Consider the following 18552-nt stretch of genomic DNA (forward strand, 5'->3'; position numbering starts at 1 on the left):
TCCATGAAGATTCAAGAGGTATCAGAAATTGCAGAGAGGATGACAGGATGATCAGTCTCAGCAAAACTACAGACCAGGAAATTCTTCAGGCATCCATGACTTCTGCACTGCCGACTCAGGGACAGACTAGATCCTCAGCTGCACCTGTTGCCATTTCACGGGCAATAGAAGAATCAAAGTAAAACTGGATCCTTTGGCATCTCTTTCAGCAAACACAGTCCTGGCCATCTGGAAAATAGGATTCCCGTGAGGCAGTGCTAAGATCACGTCCTTCCATGGACACTGGAAGACTTCCTAATTTATATTAAGGAACTCAGCACTTCTACTGAAATCAAAGCCTGGAGCACTGGCTGAAGCCTTCAGGTTGTCAGCATTAACATCTAAACACACCACTTTCAAACCTATCCTACATACAAACTTACAGTTTAGCACTGGAAGTGCTAAAAGAACGCTTTCAAGGATAAAACTTTGGTGACATTTACTGTCACCCCATGCTGTCATTTTAAAGGCATAAGCAATATGGATGAACCCTGCAATGCACTGCCAAAAAGGATTTAGAAAACATCTTTTCTCTCTGAAGAGCAACTTGAAAAACACCGTAAAAACCATTGTGTAACATCTCAGTGTCTCCTGTATCAAATCATGATATAAAAGTTTTTTATATTTGTTACCAGTTCTCTGCAAATTCTGTATTAGAGGCAACTATCTTCTTTCAGCCCTTTGCTTATAGTAAGAAACAATAATACTGTTTATTATTGTAAGCTTAATTCCACCTTTGTTGATACAGACTGCTGTCCTATTATCCTTTAATGGTAATTCACAGGTGGAATAGAGAATAGATTGGCCTTCGGGAAAGAAACATAACTTACCAGTAATTAGTCTTCTTTAGGATGCATGGTCTATAAATAAATCTGTTCTGAGGGTACACCTACACCTTATCACTCCAGACTGCAGAGATTTTCCTTTTGCAGTAACCATGGAGGACGTATTCATACGGTTGTCATCACCTTTGGCACAATGGCATGAAAAACATAGCATGCCATAAACCGTTTTAGTTCTTTCTCAGCCACAGAGACACCATCTAAAACATTGAAGGAAACCCTGCTAATAGAGCTCAGGATGTCTTCTTTCTTTTTTTCACTCAAATTAATATCCACGTTTGTTCACACTGTGCGACTTTATACAATTACCTGCCATAAATTGTCTAGCAGAGGTTCTTGATGTCCCTCATGCAAACAGCACTTCTAGATTGACTCTACCAAGTGCTGTGGCAGCTCTTCAGGCAGCTCATCAGAGATGGCACAGTGCCTGGGGAAAGAATGGTAGAGATATAGCAGTTCAGTAACTCAACGGTCTCACAGAAGCTGTATACTCAGTTGGAAGTATCAATTCCTAAGTTTTATAGCAAATACTGCAACACCCAACCATCCATTTAGATAACCACTGGATCTGTCAGAGGTATACACAGTCTGTATGTTCTGAGAAAGTGTGGACGACAAATACAAGGAGAGCTCTTTTCCTATTAAAGATACAAAATAAGGCATGTTTCTTAGAAGCATAAAGGAACGTGAAGGAAAACATAAATAAATCAAAGTGACACTAGGACACTACCTTCAGCATCTTAAGAGATGGTTTGTCTTTGAAGAATAAGGTCAAAGAAGGAACAACCACAGGGATATGAATTTCTCTCATTTTTCTAACAGAGGAGATGACAACAAAGCAAGCCACCTTTATGGAGAAGGAGAATCCATGAGAACGTGGAACACCAAATTCAAATTCCCATAACTCACTGGCATGGCAGAGGGAAACATCTCGATAATCTGAGAGCCCAAGGCTGAGACGGATGTTAAATTGACTTCAGTTAAGGGTAAGGAACTTACAACAAAGGACCAGACTGCTTCAGTTTGAGCAGGTAAGTCAGAACAGTCTGAAATGATGGGAAGAGAAGAAAGATCAACAAACTCATCAACCCAAAAGCCTAACCTAGTTAATAACGTGAATTCCCTTCCATTACTTATAAGGCTGTCTCTGACTAGAGAGAAATATTGAGTGCTGAAAGAGTGAGCCTTCCTGCATCTGCAGCACGGAGAAAAGCATTTCAAGACTGAGATGAGCCGAACAGCCCACGTTCTGCAATAACAGGTACCGGAGTAGCAGCAGAAGTCTATTTGAGAAAGGGATTAGGCCTTGATATTAAAATTCTGTCCCATCACTGCAGTGGGCATCCTTTGTGCTGCCTTACCTTGACTGAAACTGGCAACAAAGGTCCTGGAGGATATGCTTTAACCACACTATCGGGGAATTGTCCAAGAGGCAGCCTGATCGCTGAACTACCCTAATGAAAGCATTGAAGACACATGAAAGAGTGTTCAGGAAAGACTGAGATTAGTGTTGTGGGACACAAACTGATCTATATCAAAGAGACACCACTCCTTATCCACTGGTAGAGCTGAGACAGAGTTTTTGCGAAAGTTGGGGAGGGCCTGGTAGATGAACTACCAATGAATGAGTCCAGTTCTCTGTGCCCCTCTGCCAAGGGCTAATCAAATTCTGGAAGAAAGAAAGAAAACCTCTGCACACCCTCTCCATGTTAACAAGTTTAAAAAAGGATAGTTGAGTGGTGAAGTCCTCACTTGAGTGAACACCTTTAGGTATGATGGAAAGCCTTGCATGCAGTTCAGATGAAGTGGAACTCCATGATACTGATGTGAAGCTTCCAGTCCTTTGGCCAGTCCCTGTTTGATCCTGTTGCCCAGACTGTCAAACCCAGAGAGAATACATCTAATGCTACTTCTTGGAAAGCTGGAGAAAATTTAAGGGTCATTCCCCAGTGGAAAATACCTTGATGCTGCTACCACAAGAGATAGCTTTCATACCTCAAGAACAGCAATGCTGACTTAGGGACTTTGTGCCGTAATCCCTTGGTCACTTCGATTGGTGAGAGGTCCTGCCTTCATCTTAACATGATGGGAAGTTTAGGGGGAAGTGCCTCCTTGAGCACAAGTCTTAGGACAACCATTTCTGGTTGCGTCAGAATGAAAGCCCTTCACTGGTGCCAAGAATGGTGGCAAGTATTCCAACTTGGCCAATATTAGCATTTTGCGGTTTTGGCCTCACAGATGAGAAGAGGCTTTTGTGGATTCTCAGGCTACTGTCTAAGCTTCTGATGCCCTCCCATTCCACTTTTAAAAGCATGGCAAAGGGATCACACAGGCGCATGCCTTATGCTGAGGCAGTAAAGGCATCTCTTATACAGGTGACAAGATATAATTCAAATCTCACAGATCAGACAAGGCAAGAAGGTAATCTCAAAAGAAGACACTGATGAAGATTACATGAACAAGAAATAACTTGGTTGGCTGTTGCAAAAAACTGAAATAGCTCTAGATAATGTCTGTCAAATATAACGTGCTGAGAATGAGAGAAGATGGTTGCAAGTGCAGGTACCATAAAGAGCGAACATCCCCCAACCTGAGCAATAAGGTCCACGTAAACCCAGGACAGGACAACCACTTAAAAAAAAGTATTTAGAAGATTTTTATTAGTGGAGCAGGAGACATTAACACATTCATTTTTACTCTTCCTTAACCCTGTGGGCTGAAAATAAATACTTTTTCAGAATGACAAAATGAACTTTAAATGCAACTAAATATGGCCTATTGCATAAAAATGTGCCATCAATAGCAGTCTCGTTTCAGAATAGAAGTGCACTTCAAAATCAATATTGAAAGGTTTACATCTACTATAGTAAAACAGGCTGCTAGGTTAGTTTGCCTTTTTTTTTTTTCCTTATGAAATCAGATTCGCTCCTAGATCTTGTGACCCTAAATTTGCTCTCCCCAGAACCCATTGCTTCAAAGTCTCCAAAAGGAGTGCTGTTACCGAGTCTCATGAATTTTCACCCATCAGCGTCTCCCAAATTCTATCAGCACTGACAGAAAATTTCACGTTCCACCTTGAGAACACCTACAGGAAAATGTAATTACCCCTTTATTTTATTTTATTTTTTAATGGCGAGTGCCTCATGCTCTCTATTGCTTTGGCCAAATCTAGGTCTGAAAGCACAGTAGGGCTGTTCCACAGGTAGCACAGTGGAAGCTTGTGATCACTTTCTTCTTGTGCAGAACAGCTACTCCTGAACTTGGAGTGGCAAATTATAAAGACTGGTTAATGTTAGGGCCACACGCTCAGCAATAAGCTACTTGTGACATGAACCAAGTTTTCACTTTGTACCAGTTTAGTGCTTAGTGCAACGAGGCTCTGGCTTTTAACATATGCTGCTACAATGCTACAGTTATACCCTGTCGAGCCAAATTAATCCCTGATGAAATACTAACTTTAACTGGATTTCAGTGCAGTCATAGGGTCTCTCACAGATACAAACTGTGTAAGTGACAAAGTTACTCAGGACCCCATTTCTCAGCTTCAAATAATGTGCTAGTGTAAGAGAGAGTATTACATCTCTGGTGAGCAGTGAGGACATCACGGAGCATTCTGGATCTTCCAGTGATTGTGAATTGATGGAGTTTCAATTAAATACAAGGAAAAGAGATGTAGGTATGCAGCTTTGTTTCTTAATTTCAAGATGGCAAACTTTGCCAAATGTTATTTTAGAAAATAGCCTGAACTCAGGGACTTGAACATGAAGATGCCTGTCATTTTGTCAAGTTAAAAAATCACTAAACATACAGTGTATATATAAATATGTATAAAAGTATAGTATATTCCAGACAAAAGTATCTTATTTAGTATTTCTTCACGGACTTCGTGCAAGAAGTAGGTACATACTGGTGACATTTCTTGATGACATGAAGTTGAGACATACAACTAATGCAGGAATCAATCAGGATACCACAAAGGAAGACAAGAACACCTTAATGCTTAAGATTAACAGAAATAGGTTATAATTCAGTAGCACCTGATGTGCAAGGTCATACACTTTAGAATTACTAACAGTTATCTCTATTATCATCCAGGGATCTCCTTAGCTGGACAGGACAAGCAGAAGACAGATGAAAATACTTACTGACAAAGGATGATTGTGAGCCACCAACCTAATATGCCTGTGAATACATGTGATTCTAGGAGACCGCAGACAAATTATTTCCAGCAGCTGTGTCATCGTACAAAGTCCTCATAAGGCAGCATTTAAAAGCCTGCATATAATTCTGTGTGGAAAGATTAGGAAAAAGACATTCACAGGGTATCGGATGGGGATATCTAAAATCCTGGGGGAAAGAGAAGCTGCCTTCTAAGAGGCAACTCGGAGAGCTTGGCTGGATGATCCTATTTATCAAAACTGAGCCGGGAACACGGTGGCAGTTTCTGAAGTCACACCATTGAGTCCAGCGGAGGTTCATCATGCTGGTCAGGGGCTGGAGCACACAGTATACGAGGAGAGGCTGAAGGAACTGGGTTTATTCAGCCTGGAGGAGAGAAGGCTCAGGGGAGACCTTATTGCAGCCTACAGCTACCTGATGGAAGGATACCAGAGAAGACAGGGCCCGACTCTTCTAAAGGGTGCACAGTAATACGATGAAAGGCAATGGATATTGTTGGAACATGGAAGATTCTGATTAGACATAAAGAATTTTTATTTTTTTACCCATAAGGATTGTCAAATATTGGAACAGGTGCCCAGAGAGGTTGTGGGATCTCCATCCTTGGAGGGTGTCCAACTTGAAATGGCCCTGAGCAACCTGATCTGATTAGGCCTGCTTTGAGCAGGGGCTGGACTAGATGAAATCCAGAGGTCCCTTGCAACCCAAATTATTCTATGAGTCTATGAAAATGTATTAAAAAGGAGAGGGAAAAAACCCCACTAGTTAAACCTAAAAAATATTGCCACAAAAAAAAGACCATAGTTCACCTTAGGGAGAAAAATGAGCAGGTTTACAATCAGAAAAGTTCTTAAACAGTAAGGACAAAAATCTACTTACCTTTGAAATAAAATTAGATCAATTTATGAAATGGAGCGGAATGAAAAGGACTGGACTAGCAACCCTGAAATGCCACATCCCTATGATCTGTGTTGATGCTTAGTTGTGACAATCCTAAATCTATTTTTGAAATTTAGTATTTCCGAATCACTGATGAAATTTTTACATAAACGCACAGAACAGTGAAGGAATATGTACCAATACAACAATTCAGTGTATTTTTCCCCAGTATGAAATACTCAAAAACCACAGAAAGAATTTCACTGGTACTTGCAGCAGAAGAGCAGCACGCACAGCCCCACTGCCAGGGCTGCCAGAATGAGAGCACCGAGTGCGAGCACCACATGGGACAGGACAGACTGCTGTCGCCCACCACCAACGTAATTCAGCCTGCAGCCTACCTCTGAGCTGCCCTCCAGAGTGGGTCCACGTGCTAAGTGAATCGGTCTAGGAAACCAGATTCTTCTCCTACGGACAACAGATTAAGCTTCTCATACTGTGTTTCTGGAGACGTTTCTCTGCAGTCAGAGGAAAAAGCACGCCTTGGTTTCATAGTGAAGTGCATCACTCTACGCAAGAAAATAGTTCCTTGGCAAAAACTTAATTTTGTTGGTTTAGTCTTTCTAGTTCAGCAGAGAAAGCTTCGCATGTGCTTCAGCTGAATGGGTAAGTATTCAAAACAGAGCAGTTATACTCTTTGCACGTGACATTATGAGAAAATTACCTACACCAGTCTGGAGAATGGTATTCTGCACTTTCCACAAGGGCTGCTGCTCCTCGGTGACTGAAAAGTTTAACAGATGCTCTTGTGAAAGCCTATCTGCCAGGTGAAACTGAGAGCTTTTGCTTTGGCTGTCTCTCAAACGCAAGACTACAAAATGTTTTCTGGTAAAGTTCAGATGGGAGAGGTTACTCACAAATTGCCTTTGTCATCACTCAGAGAAGAACTGTCTCTGGCTGGAAATATTTCAGAGATATTTATTGTATTCTGAAAACCTCCTTTTATTTCTAACTTATTTACAGTTAAACATTCAGAATCATAAAATATGAAGTATAAAATATTTAACAAAATAGATGCAGTTCATGTTGTTCAGATGCACCATAGATATATGATGAAACAGTAAACAGCATAGGAATTTCCTGATGGTCCTCTCTCTCATTTACCAGGGAAAGGAGGGTGGAGACCTGCCCTACACATTCTGGTCTGACCAGTATGGCATCAACCTTTTGTTTCAGAGAGAACGACGACACTCTGATTTCTGTGTCCTCCGTCTTCCACAGTTACCTTCACTATCTGAAATGCAACACTGTAACGTTCAATACATCAGATACCCTCTGAAGTTGGTATTTTCAATACTTTTTCTTTTTTTTTTTTTTAATATAGAACTTCCTAGAAAAGAAGAATCAGGTAATTCAGGCCGTATGAACAAAAGAGTCATTTATTATATATATATACTCTAGTAAGTTATAATAGTCTCTTGGATTTTAAATGTCTTTTTGCTATTTTCAATGCTTAAAAATTATAATTTTAAAACATTAAATATTATGTTATATACACTATGATTTAATTTCTCATTTCTAAACATGGAGCATTCTCCAAGTGAAAACCTGGATGAAACAGAAAACAACTTCATTGACATAACAGGCTTTAAAAGTTCACTTCATACGACCATAGATTTGACTATATGAAAAATAGCCAAACATCAATTTGCTCCTACATGGGATTTTTTCTGTTCATTTTTCTGGTCTTGGGGAGGGGTTTTTTTTTGGCTTTTGTTTTTGTATAAACGGAAGGACAGATCTGGTCATTACTTTTGTCAGTGTTCAGTATTTTAACTTTTTTTTTAATCTCATACCTATTTTATATAAAATAACAAAATATACAGAGAAAGCTGAGTTTGTTACATTAGTTCATACACATACAGTAAATAAAAGTTTTTTATGTATGGCTTTGCAAAGGTAGATTATGAAGTGACTTTTGTGTTTTATTTGTTTAAAAGCATTTTAAGAGAACGTGTTAGTGTGCTTACAATAGCGGCCATGGTAGTCGAATGTCGAGCCAAGAGTTTAATGCTAGGATCACTGGAGGTCTTGCCTGACACTGCTTCTGCAGCCTTCAGAAGACAAATGTAGTTGATTACAACCTCGTCTATTTTAGCTATAATTTCCTGCTGCTGTGTTTCAGAGTTCATGACTTTAACTAAACGCATGCAGGCTTCTGTTAAGCAACAGAGTACTTGAAAGCTGGAAGTCATAGCTAAAAGCATTTCCTCAGGGCTTTTATCAGCCATGGCCATTTTCCTGCAGGCACTTCCCAACTGTCTCGATTCCATAGATAACAGTTGTTTGTACTTAGAAAGTTTAAGGTCATATGTTTCTGGATGTAAATCTTCTCTCTTGCCCATACTTGCTCGGACCAGTGAGAGTAGCTCATTGGCATCCTTTTGTGCTGCAATAAATCCATCAGGCATTGCATACGTCTTCTCTTTCATCACATTTATTCGTGTGATTCGTGCATCGAAGGCCACGTCGTTGAGATTCACATCAATTTGGCCACCTTGGATGTCAGCACTGCTCTTCTCATGCGCATTGACTGCCTCATCTTGCAGGGGCTCGGCAGCTTTCGGGGACTCCAAGACTTTCTGCTCATTTTCACTGGAAAACGACTGACCGACTGGTTCTGCGAGCTCACACGGGAGCTGCGGTTCGAAGAGACATGAGAGCTGATGGCTGTCTCCATCATCTTCATCATCATTGTCATCGTTTCCTCTGCTTAGGAAACAATAGCTAAAGGGTCCATGACACCTCCAGGCGCTGGTGTCCAGCTTCCGCAAGGGCAATGTTCGACACTGCTTGGAGTCCTTCTGACCGGTGCCTGTGCCCGAACACCTCTTACTGTCCTTCCTATCAGTGCTGACGTACACACAACTCTGGGAATAACTTTTTGACAGCTTTTTGCCCAGGGGGAGTTCCACCCTTCTCTCTGACTTGGATTCGTCCCTTCGGGTGATGTCCAGGCATTTCAAGCTGGCTGCGGCTGCCTTCTTTTCAAACAGCATCTCAATGCCTGCAGATCCTCCAATGATGCTGCTGCTGCGTCTCAGCACTTTCCTGTTGTGCGGCATCCTGAGGCTTCCTCCTATCATGTCATATGGCCGTAAACTAACTGTTGCCCCACAAGCCTGATTTACTTTGGGAATGTCACAAGAGTCTTGATTTTGACTTGGCACCTTTGATTCTGATAGCATGGATGATAGCATGATGGAGTCAGCTAGAGGCTGTCTAGGAAAAGCTGTAGGCATGCCTCCTTGTCTTCCCTTTTCAGGCTCTGTGAAAGCTACACTAGGGGTAGTAGAAGAGCAGACAGAATAATTAAGCATCACCCTGATAATATTCAGAGACTGAACTTTTAAATATCTTTAACAGTCAGGACAAATGGATTCTTGGTATTTCCCAGTGGTCTCCATTCCTCAAAATATTTCACAAAAGATTCACTGCTAGTTCCTCATGTCTTTTGTATTTCAATCTATCAACAACTTATGAAGAGTTAATTGTTCATTCCACCACAGCAGACTCGTTTAAAAAAAGGAACAGAAAATCATCTCTAAAACTTCCTAAATCTCCCCCAATATATGGATTGGATATTTTCTATTAAATAATGAGATGAGTATTTTCAGATTAAAAAGCCTCCTTTAACTATACCTGAGAGGGTATGGAAAGCGGTATTCATGGTAATTTTGGTTTGCTTATGTGGTTTTTTGGCAGAGAAATAACAGTTCTCATTCTTGCTCCTAGTCTGTTCCACTTTCGGATTTTCATGTGTTCACACACTATTGTGGGTTGCCACCCAGGAAGAGGGAAACATTTAAAACCCAACTGAAAGCATTTCCAATGCTACCTCTGAAAAACCGCATTTTTTTGTAACAGTAAGTTCATAAAATCTCTTGAAATTGGAACTGAAAAATGCGGTAATGGTTCTATATGTAAATTATTCTTTAAGGAAGCACCTACTATCAGATGGTGAAGTAAACACATGCTTAATAAGATAGTGACATTTTCTCATCCTTACATTTAGAGCTTTTTATTCATACTGGCATGTTTTTGACAATCTGCTAAAATAGCATATAAGATACATAATAAATGAATCACAGTTTTTCCTCTCCTACATTAATATACCTTGTGAAGTCATCTCATAATCTAACAAGTATCCTGGAACTCAAGTGACTATGGATTTTGGAGAGGCTTCCAAAGGGTGGAAGAGAGGCCTATCCATTAATGTCCCCCCAAATATTTTTAACTGTAATGAGAGGTTTTAAAAAAAATTAATCTTTGTAAGCAGCCCATAAAAACATCTCAACATGCACAAGTAAATTGCATAGATACACCAAAAGTCTAATCCCACTGTCTGCCACAGCTTGACGATGTAGTTTCAGGTAAAGATAATGCAAACATCACACCTCGTCCTCAACCTTAACATGTAGCTTTAAAAACAAACATAAGAAACACTTTATTACTGCTGTACCTGTAGTTTCCTTTATCTTGGGGATCCGATGACATCCTTCTCTCAAAGTGCCGAACAGTGGTTCAGCATTAATTGCTGAATGCACGACAGGCACCGTCATTCTGTGACAGACGGCTTCAGGCTGCTGGTGCAGGTCCTTGTATGTCGTTCCATGGTTTGGAAGAATGGCAGCTCTTTCATCTGCTGGAATATAGGCAATGCCCTTCACTGATGGGTCAGAGATAATGTGCTTAACATCAGAGGTACAAAGAGGAGATTCAACGGGGGTAGCACACGTGCTACTGCCTGTGCTGCATCCTGCATCCACTGAAGAGCACTGAGAGCTTTGCAGTGAGAAATGGCCTTCACTTTGCAGAGATGACATGCGCTTAGCCAAGTGATATTCACAAAGTCTAGCCACACTCTGCTCAGCTTCTGGAAGCTTTGAAGGATGGTCATCTGCAGATAAATCGGTATCTTCTGCGTCATTTAGGTCTTTGGCTGAAGACACGGGAGTCATATCTGACAGAAAGTTTTCACCTTGGCTAAGCCCCGAGGTATCATCCTGATCCACCTCAGGATCCACTTCATCCTTACAGTCAGTTTCTGTTTTACCAAGGACAGGAACTCTTGGAAAAGTCTTCCCGTTCACTGTTTCTGGGCTTGGCTTATCTGCTGCCCCATCATCGGCAGCGTACCATCTTTGGCGAAAGGCAGTTCTCTCCACATTAAAAGTGCTTAGGCGTTGACCGTCTCTTGCTGAAAGAGTTCCAAATTTAGCTTTTAGATCTTCATCAGTCTCTGCTTTTTTAGTTCCCTGTTGCTTTTTCACAGTAGCATTGCCATCAGAGGGTGCTTTTACTTTGCTGTCTGTCATCTTACTTTTCCTTTTACTAGTGCAAGAATATACCAAGGATCCCATGTGCAATTTGCTAAAATAATCAGTGACAGATTTTGTTTCCATGGTCTCTGGCTCCATTTCCATGTTATCTGAATGAAGAATCTGCTTTGAAGGCACAACTTTTGACTGTAGCTCTGCAGCCTGACGACCAGCCAAAGGCTGGGAGGGCTTCATGCCTGGCCCTCCAGCCTGATTCTTAGCGATGGGAAACTCAGTCTGCTCTTCCACAAGGGGTTGGTAGCCTTCACTTGTGGTCAAAAACATACGTGCAGTGTTTTCTGATTGTTTCTGTGCCGCGGCTAGTTCAGAGCTTTCAGTCATTTCAGAGGAATTTGTTTCATTGCCAGAATCTGAAGATGACTCAGGGCTATATGCTCGCAGGATAGCTACACCTGCAAGCCACAAAAAATAAGAGTCAATTAAATGACAGCAGCTGAAGCACCTGGATAAGTGACAAGCAAAGGGGGTGTGTTAGAGAACAAAAATATGCTTGGTAAGAATACTCTGATTTTATTGCACAGTTCCCAGGACAGGTAGTTTAGTAACATAATGGTAGTTCCATTAAATAATATGGAATATGATGTATGCAAAATGATGGCAAAAAAAAAAAAGGAAAACCAAAAAACCCCCAACCCTCATGAAATGGAGTATCTCCAAAACTAAACGGATGAGATGGAATGATTTTCAATGAATAAATGTAACTATGGTGAAAGAACCTGAATTGTCATTCGTCTGCTGTTCTTCTGAAGCAGCCAAAGCTTCTAGGGCTTGAAGTGTAGAGACTACAGCATCATCTAGCCCCTTCTCACACTTCCCCTCTGTATTAGTAGGGACAGCATCGATAAGCGACACTGGAATGTCATCATTGCCTAGATTACTGGCTTGCTCCTTGTTGTCTCTAGGCTGCGTTGCTTGATTCTGAGAGTCTTCCTCATCTGAACTGTCCCTGAAGCCAGGTGGAGGAGCAGCAATGGCCATGTTTAAGGTATGCAATAGGAAATCATCTTCATTATCATCGCCTTCCGGAGGTGGAAGTGAAGTCAAATCAATAATGTCATCACTAGAACCAGAAAGGGTGAGAAGAGCAGGCCTATTGATTTCTCCTACCATAATGTCTTCTTCACAGCTTACTTCGTCTTCATCTTCGGCATCATCTGTGTTTTCTGCATAACAAATATCATGCAGCAAAGGCTCCTCTATCCCTTCTGCAGCTCCAAATATTTTACCATCGTTTATAGTTGCGTAAACAGAATTTGTAGCAAATTGAATGCTTTCAGCGTCTGGTGACAGCTCCAGGCCTTTAATCTCATTGGCATTACTAATATAAATGGCTCTTTGTTTTTCTAGTACTTCTGGACTTTCATCCAAAAGCCTTTCATAGCCAAGAGTCTGGGGATTGATACCATCCAAGTTGTGATCTCCAAATATAAAGGAAACTTTTGCTCCCCTGGGGGAATCCTGTGCTTTCTTGCTAGATTCCAAACCTGAGAGTGACAGCAGTGAAGGCTGATTAAAATTTCTGCTTTCTTCTGCTTCAGTGGCGTCACTTTGCTTGGCCAGATGCTGATCAAATCCACCTGAATTATAAGTATTTTCTATGTACAGATGTCTGTGTTCTTTTTGACATAACAGACTTTCAGAAACATCCACAGTCTTCTGTTTTGGATCAGCAAAGGACATTTGAGTCTCTTGATCTCCTTCAGCCAGGAAAGTGGCAGGTTTTGGTATACAATTCCACTCAGAGGCAAGGAGATTATGCTTCCCCCTATTTTCAGTTCCTATAGCATGGTGAAATAAAATCAACATTGTGAAATCAAAGAGCAAAGTCATGTAATTTTTAAACAATAACTTGTCAATGCTGAGCAATAAACACTCTGAATAGGACAGCTAGGCCATCAAACGCTTCAGAAAAGCACTTTCAAACTCACTTCTGCTCTAAGTTAAATACCTGTTGATTCAATGACCTAAAGTTTAACTGGTGCTTTTGTACTTTAGTACAAAACTAAACCTCAGCTAGGTACAAATGCTATTCCAGGAACAGTAACACAAAACCAAATCTCCAGCTGGTTTCTCCAACACCATATGTATTCTTACAGAAGATATATCCATATAAAAGCATGCATCTGTTTCACTAGAATATGAAAGACATTCATCACCTGCTTTATTTTACCATTAAGATGCTATCATAGGCTGAATATTAGAACATTATAAAGCTGAACTGATACACTGTGGTGCTAGGTCTGAGCCAGCAGTCAGATATCCTTTGGGATAGCTTTGTATTTATCTGGAGGTGCACTGGCTTAAGCTGGCTTCTGCTTTATACATTGGACCATCATTAACATACTGTGTAATGAATACCTGTTTCTCGGCTCCCTGTATTTTTCTTGTTGGCCATGTTAAATATTGAGCGCCTTGAGTCAACCAGCAGTCTATAGTATCCAGCTGTTAGGCAAGCAAGATTCATTGCATCTGATGACTCCATCAGTAGAGTAATAGGCTAAGAAGAATACAACCAAGTCTTGGTTAAGGCTGTTCCTCCTCAATCTGTTTGCCTACTGACAATACTACTACATGGAAGCAAAAGGAATTACATCACAGACACCACATTGAAAAATACACACAAGAACTTACTTTCCTCACTACCAATATAAAATGGTATCAAACATTCAGAAAAGATTGGAGTTGCAGTAAGGTAGAAGTCCAACTGGACATTTTAAGAGCTGATTTTGCTCTCTTTCTGAATGAAGCTAACCATTTTAAGACTCTTGCTGCATCTTTTTCTTGCATAGATATATTATTCTCGCCAAAGCACCCTTTACTGTTACTCTGAAACTGCCAAGGGCTAAGAACCTGGTACATTAGGTGCTGGAGTCCTGCAGTAGTATGGGAATCTGCAGCTTCCCAGAAAATGAGGTGCCCTAAGCACATGTAAAGAAGCAAAACACAGGAAGCAAACAGAGTCAGGGAAAGTTCAGGTTCAGAAAATACAGTAGTGAGATTAAAGCTATCCTTACACAGCAGTGACAGTGAATATTACAATGACAGCTTAAAAGATTTCAGTGTTTGTGTCCTGGCATTACCGAAAAGACAAGTGATGAAAAAATAAGCAGATAAACAGAGGCAAAGAGAATAGAGAAAGATCCTCAGAAGGGAGATCAGCAAAGAAAACAAACTCAAAGCATTTAGAAAAAAAGTTAGACCAAACAGAAAAATGAGAGACCTCAGAGCTTTGAAAAACCATGGCTGCCAGGCTAGCGAGCATTGAACCTGAGACATCCATGTGAAACATACTTTCTTTAATTCCCTTTTCTTTTGCCACAATATATAAATTTCTTTGCCTAAAACTTTTGTGCATGTCTCTAGCTTTTAACACCAAAAGCTGCTCTTCTCAAATTTATTTCAAGGTGGCTAGCCTCTACAGCTCCTAGAGAGGAAATAAAAATGAAGCTCTCACCATGACACACTGATAGGAATTACACCGTAGACAACCCATCTTATCACTCACAGTTTGTAGTGACTCATAGTTATGTGGACATTTGTGACAATTTATCATAATTTAGCATGCAGAGCCCACTGTCACAAGACAGATGCAGGGACCTGCATCATTTGTTCCAGGAGGAACAGTACATGCAACAAGGACGGCTCTCCAACTTACTCAACCCCTTACTAGTTAAAAGACAACTGATTCTGACGGAGGCTGTGGCCAAAACATAACTGATGATCATGGCTTACTACCAAACCCACAATAGGTCTGATAATTTTTTAAATGCCTGAGCTGCAGCATCTTAGGCCAAAACACCCCGGGTGCCCTGAATGTTGTATCAACATTTTTCAGCAACATGGAAATATTTATGCATTTTTTTCTTTAAAGTATTTTGTGCTACAGTTTGAGGTTCTATTCAATGCATGCTTCTTTCAAAGCATTCAACTATAGCTATAAAAGTTAACTATAAATTATTAAACCTACAATGGGCTAATTAATCTCTGTTCTTTTGAGTGACTACCAAAAACTAACATTTGAAATGCTGTGTTGATCTCAAATTTTCTGCAGTGATGGACAGAAATGGATGATGTCCACAGAAATCTCAGATTGCTGAGAAGAGTGCTGTGAACTACTGTTAATCTGCTGAACGGTCCTGTGACAACTAAACTTTTATTGCCTGCTTCTGTCAAGTGATACATGTTTGAGAAGATATTAAAAAGAACCAAAAATAAAATAAAAATTCAAACTGTTTATTCATTTATTCATTAGGAAAATATTGGCATATATGACATGTATTGGCATACTCAGAGTCTGGATATATGAACCTGCTACCTTAGGGTAAGCCAAGGGATGAAAACATCAGTTGAGAATAGCTACCTGTGTGTGCCCGTATCTCTTACGCAGGACACAGTGACAACCCCTACTAGTGCCTCACAGAGAGGCAATTTTTTGTCAAATTTCACCCAGAGCCTCCTAGATTCATAATTTTAATGTTAGGCCAGTCTCTCTGGGTTTAAGATCACATCTGTCAAAATGCAAGGAGATGGGGATATACATGGTTTGCAATAAGACAGTAACAGTATTATAATATAAAACTACAATATCATGGTAATATATAACACTATGGCATACAGTGCTGCATTTTACATACGAGCAGATGGGAAGGATTTAATTTCTATATTACTTTCTCCGTCTGTAAAAAGGGGATAACAGCTTTCTTACAAGAGGCTACGAGTTTAGCACAGTAACGCAGGTAAAGTAGCCTGAGATCCTCAGGTGTTATCATCGCTAAGTAAGGTGAAAGAGACGCTGTGTTCACCAACCTGTACATTTCTCTTAAGTTGCTGTCAAAGAGCATCTAGATTAATTAACTTAAATACAGGAAAACAGTTCCAGGTCAATAAACCTAAAGCATTCAAATCAAAAGCTTAGTAAAATATTCCTTGTGTATGTTTTTTGCGTATAGCTAGGTAAGCAAAAAGAACCGTTAGGCTCTATTTATTTTCATAGAATATTTAAGTTTCAGGTATAATGAGAACTCTTCCCTCAATCTCTGATTATCCTGATTAATGCTCCGGACAGTCTATGAAGCCTTTCACTTCAAAACCAAATAGAAAACACACCAAGAAGAACCAGGATAATATAATATACAAAACTCCACTCATTGCCACTAGATGCCACAGACACAGTGTTAAGCGGGATTCAAGAGAAATTAAATGACTACAGGTAGATGAAGAGCATCTATGAATATATTATGTAGGGTAAAACACTTAACTGGAATTATAAGGGTTAAGAAAAAAACCTTGCCTTATTACAGTTTATTTCATTGGTAACTGCTATGTGGTTACTTGCAGTGAACTTTGCAGATAAAACACTGGATTACAGGGGACACTGGTCTGATGCAGCTGGCGATTCTCTAATGGTAGTAATATTGTCTGTTACACTAGAAGGAGCTTCTAAGGGCTCAAGGAGCTTCAAAAGAAGGCCAATTTCATCATCGCCTCTTCTCACCGCGGAAATCAAGGAAGACAACAACAAAGTGAGTTGCATGGGGTCAGCCAAGAGAAAAATCAGAATAGAATACAAGTGCTGCAAAGCACCAGTCTGGTACACCGTAGGCCCCTCAAACGCCCAAGCCGTACTCTACATGCACTCTGACCACAAAAAAGCTAAAAACGCACCCTCAGGATGTTATTGGCACTAAAATGTTCAGAACAGTATAGCTTGATCAAATACTCAAATAAAGACAAAAACGTTATTTAAAGATATTCTATCAAGATAAATCAACAACAAACTTACTTTTACATCTAAGACGTGCAGCTCAACTCTAACACTGCTTTCGTCTTCTGTAAACATCTCAATCCTGTTCACGTGGCTGAAGTCTGCCAGGAGAGCCACCAGGTTTGTTTTGGTGTTTATCACATGACTGATTCCGTACCGTGGCCCTACTAACAGTGTCACTTCTGAACGCTTTTCTCCCTGCTTTAGCAGAAAAGAAAAAAAGCAAAGTAAAAATCATGATAGGTACTGCATAGTGACAGAAATCGCCACTGCCTTCTTTCATTTTCATGGAGCTACATTTGCATGGCATTTCTACATTGAAGATTATTATGTTTTTCTAAGAGACAATATAGAAGAGCATACTTGATTCATCATTGAAAACCAAAAGTAAAGGAATCTGCTCCTGGATGTTGACTGTACTGTAGTTTTTAAACGGACAGTAAGTTGGACAGACAGATGGATGGATGGAATCTGCTTCTGTTAAAAGAAAATCTTTGTCATCAGCAATTTTCCAGAATAATAATATTAGTATTCCGTAGTTAATTGGATGGTACTATTTGCCAAAAGGGTGCTAACCTATCTCTAAATCCTCAATTGGAATTATAAAAGGAATGTTATTTTCAAGATTAAAAGAAAAAAAAGTGATTTGGTTCAATTTAACAATTATTTTTTAAGTGTATGAATAGAACCTAAACTTCTAAAGAAAATTATATGGTCCAGCTTTTGCAAAAAGATATTTGGATAAAAAATCAAGAGAAGAGAGAGACTATTTCAAGAGAAATATTACCACTAATGTTGCCTTGAAAACACGCCCTCCATATAATCGTAGATCACTGAGGAACTTTAGATAATGCACCTTGGCTTGCAGAGCAGATAGCTGAGGAAGGAGAAACAGGGATAAGAGGTAGTGGTGGAAATCATCACATTACCAAATTCAGAAAGAAAATGTATTTGTGTAGTCTAAGGAGAATGGACTGCAATAACAGCTCTTCAGAGCCTGAAACTAAATCATTAGATGCTTGAGATTCAGATGAGGAGAAACAGTTTCATTCTTAAAATTAAGATCTTGCTTGTTTAGTTAAAATGCACCGAGGACTTGGGTATGGGCAGATCAGAGCATTGCAAGTACATTGTAACCGCCCCAATGAAGGGAAAATGTTAAACTACTCAATTAAACATCTGTTTATTCAGGGATTTCAAGGCTAGACAGCAGCTTTTCATTCATAATCACCATCAGTTCTTAAACATTTATGTACCTACACAGAGAAAGAGAACAAAGAATTTGCTTTTGTCAGCTCTGTGTATTACATTTTGCTAGGTACTTGTGGCATATGGCATATTATTCCACCTCATTACTGCATTTCCCATTTTTTTAAAATAAAACTCTTCCACTATATTTAGTAGGGAATAGATCTGAAAGCCAAATACAGTACACCAATACATATGA

The 18552-nt window shown here is 39.9% G+C and overlaps 1 protein-coding gene across 4 annotated transcripts in view; it reads right to left on the bottom strand.

Moving 5' to 3' along the window:
• Nucleotides 1-6946: 6946 nt before the first annotated feature.
• Nucleotides 6947-18552, bottom strand: part of FRMPD4 (FERM and PDZ domain containing 4) — a 325375-nt gene continuing 313769 nt past the window's right edge. For 2 of the 4 annotated variants that reach the window (XM_076357572.1, XM_076357594.1), the window contains 6 exons: nucleotides 17893-17982; nucleotides 17124-17306; nucleotides 13700-13838; nucleotides 12058-13119; nucleotides 10462-11733; nucleotides 6947-9276 (listed from right to left, as the gene is read on the bottom strand). In XM_076357572.1, the coding sequence (XP_076213687.1) occupies nucleotides 7925-9276; nucleotides 10462-11733; nucleotides 12058-13119; nucleotides 13700-13838; nucleotides 17124-17306; nucleotides 17893-17982 (4098 nt within the window). In that variant the 3' untranslated portion in view covers nucleotides 6947-7924. Of the gene's footprint in view, nucleotides 9282-10461; nucleotides 11734-12057; nucleotides 13120-13699; nucleotides 13839-17123; nucleotides 17307-17892; nucleotides 17983-18552 lie in introns of all 4 variants that reach the window. The other 2 variants (XM_076357583.1, XM_076357602.1) reach the window with 2 other exon arrangements.

Source organism: Aptenodytes patagonicus, chromosome 1 (genome assembly GCF_965638725.1).
Source record: "Aptenodytes patagonicus chromosome 1, bAptPat1.pri.cur, whole genome shotgun sequence".
Classification (NCBI taxonomy): Eukaryota; Metazoa; Chordata; class Aves; order Sphenisciformes; family Spheniscidae; genus Aptenodytes; species Aptenodytes patagonicus.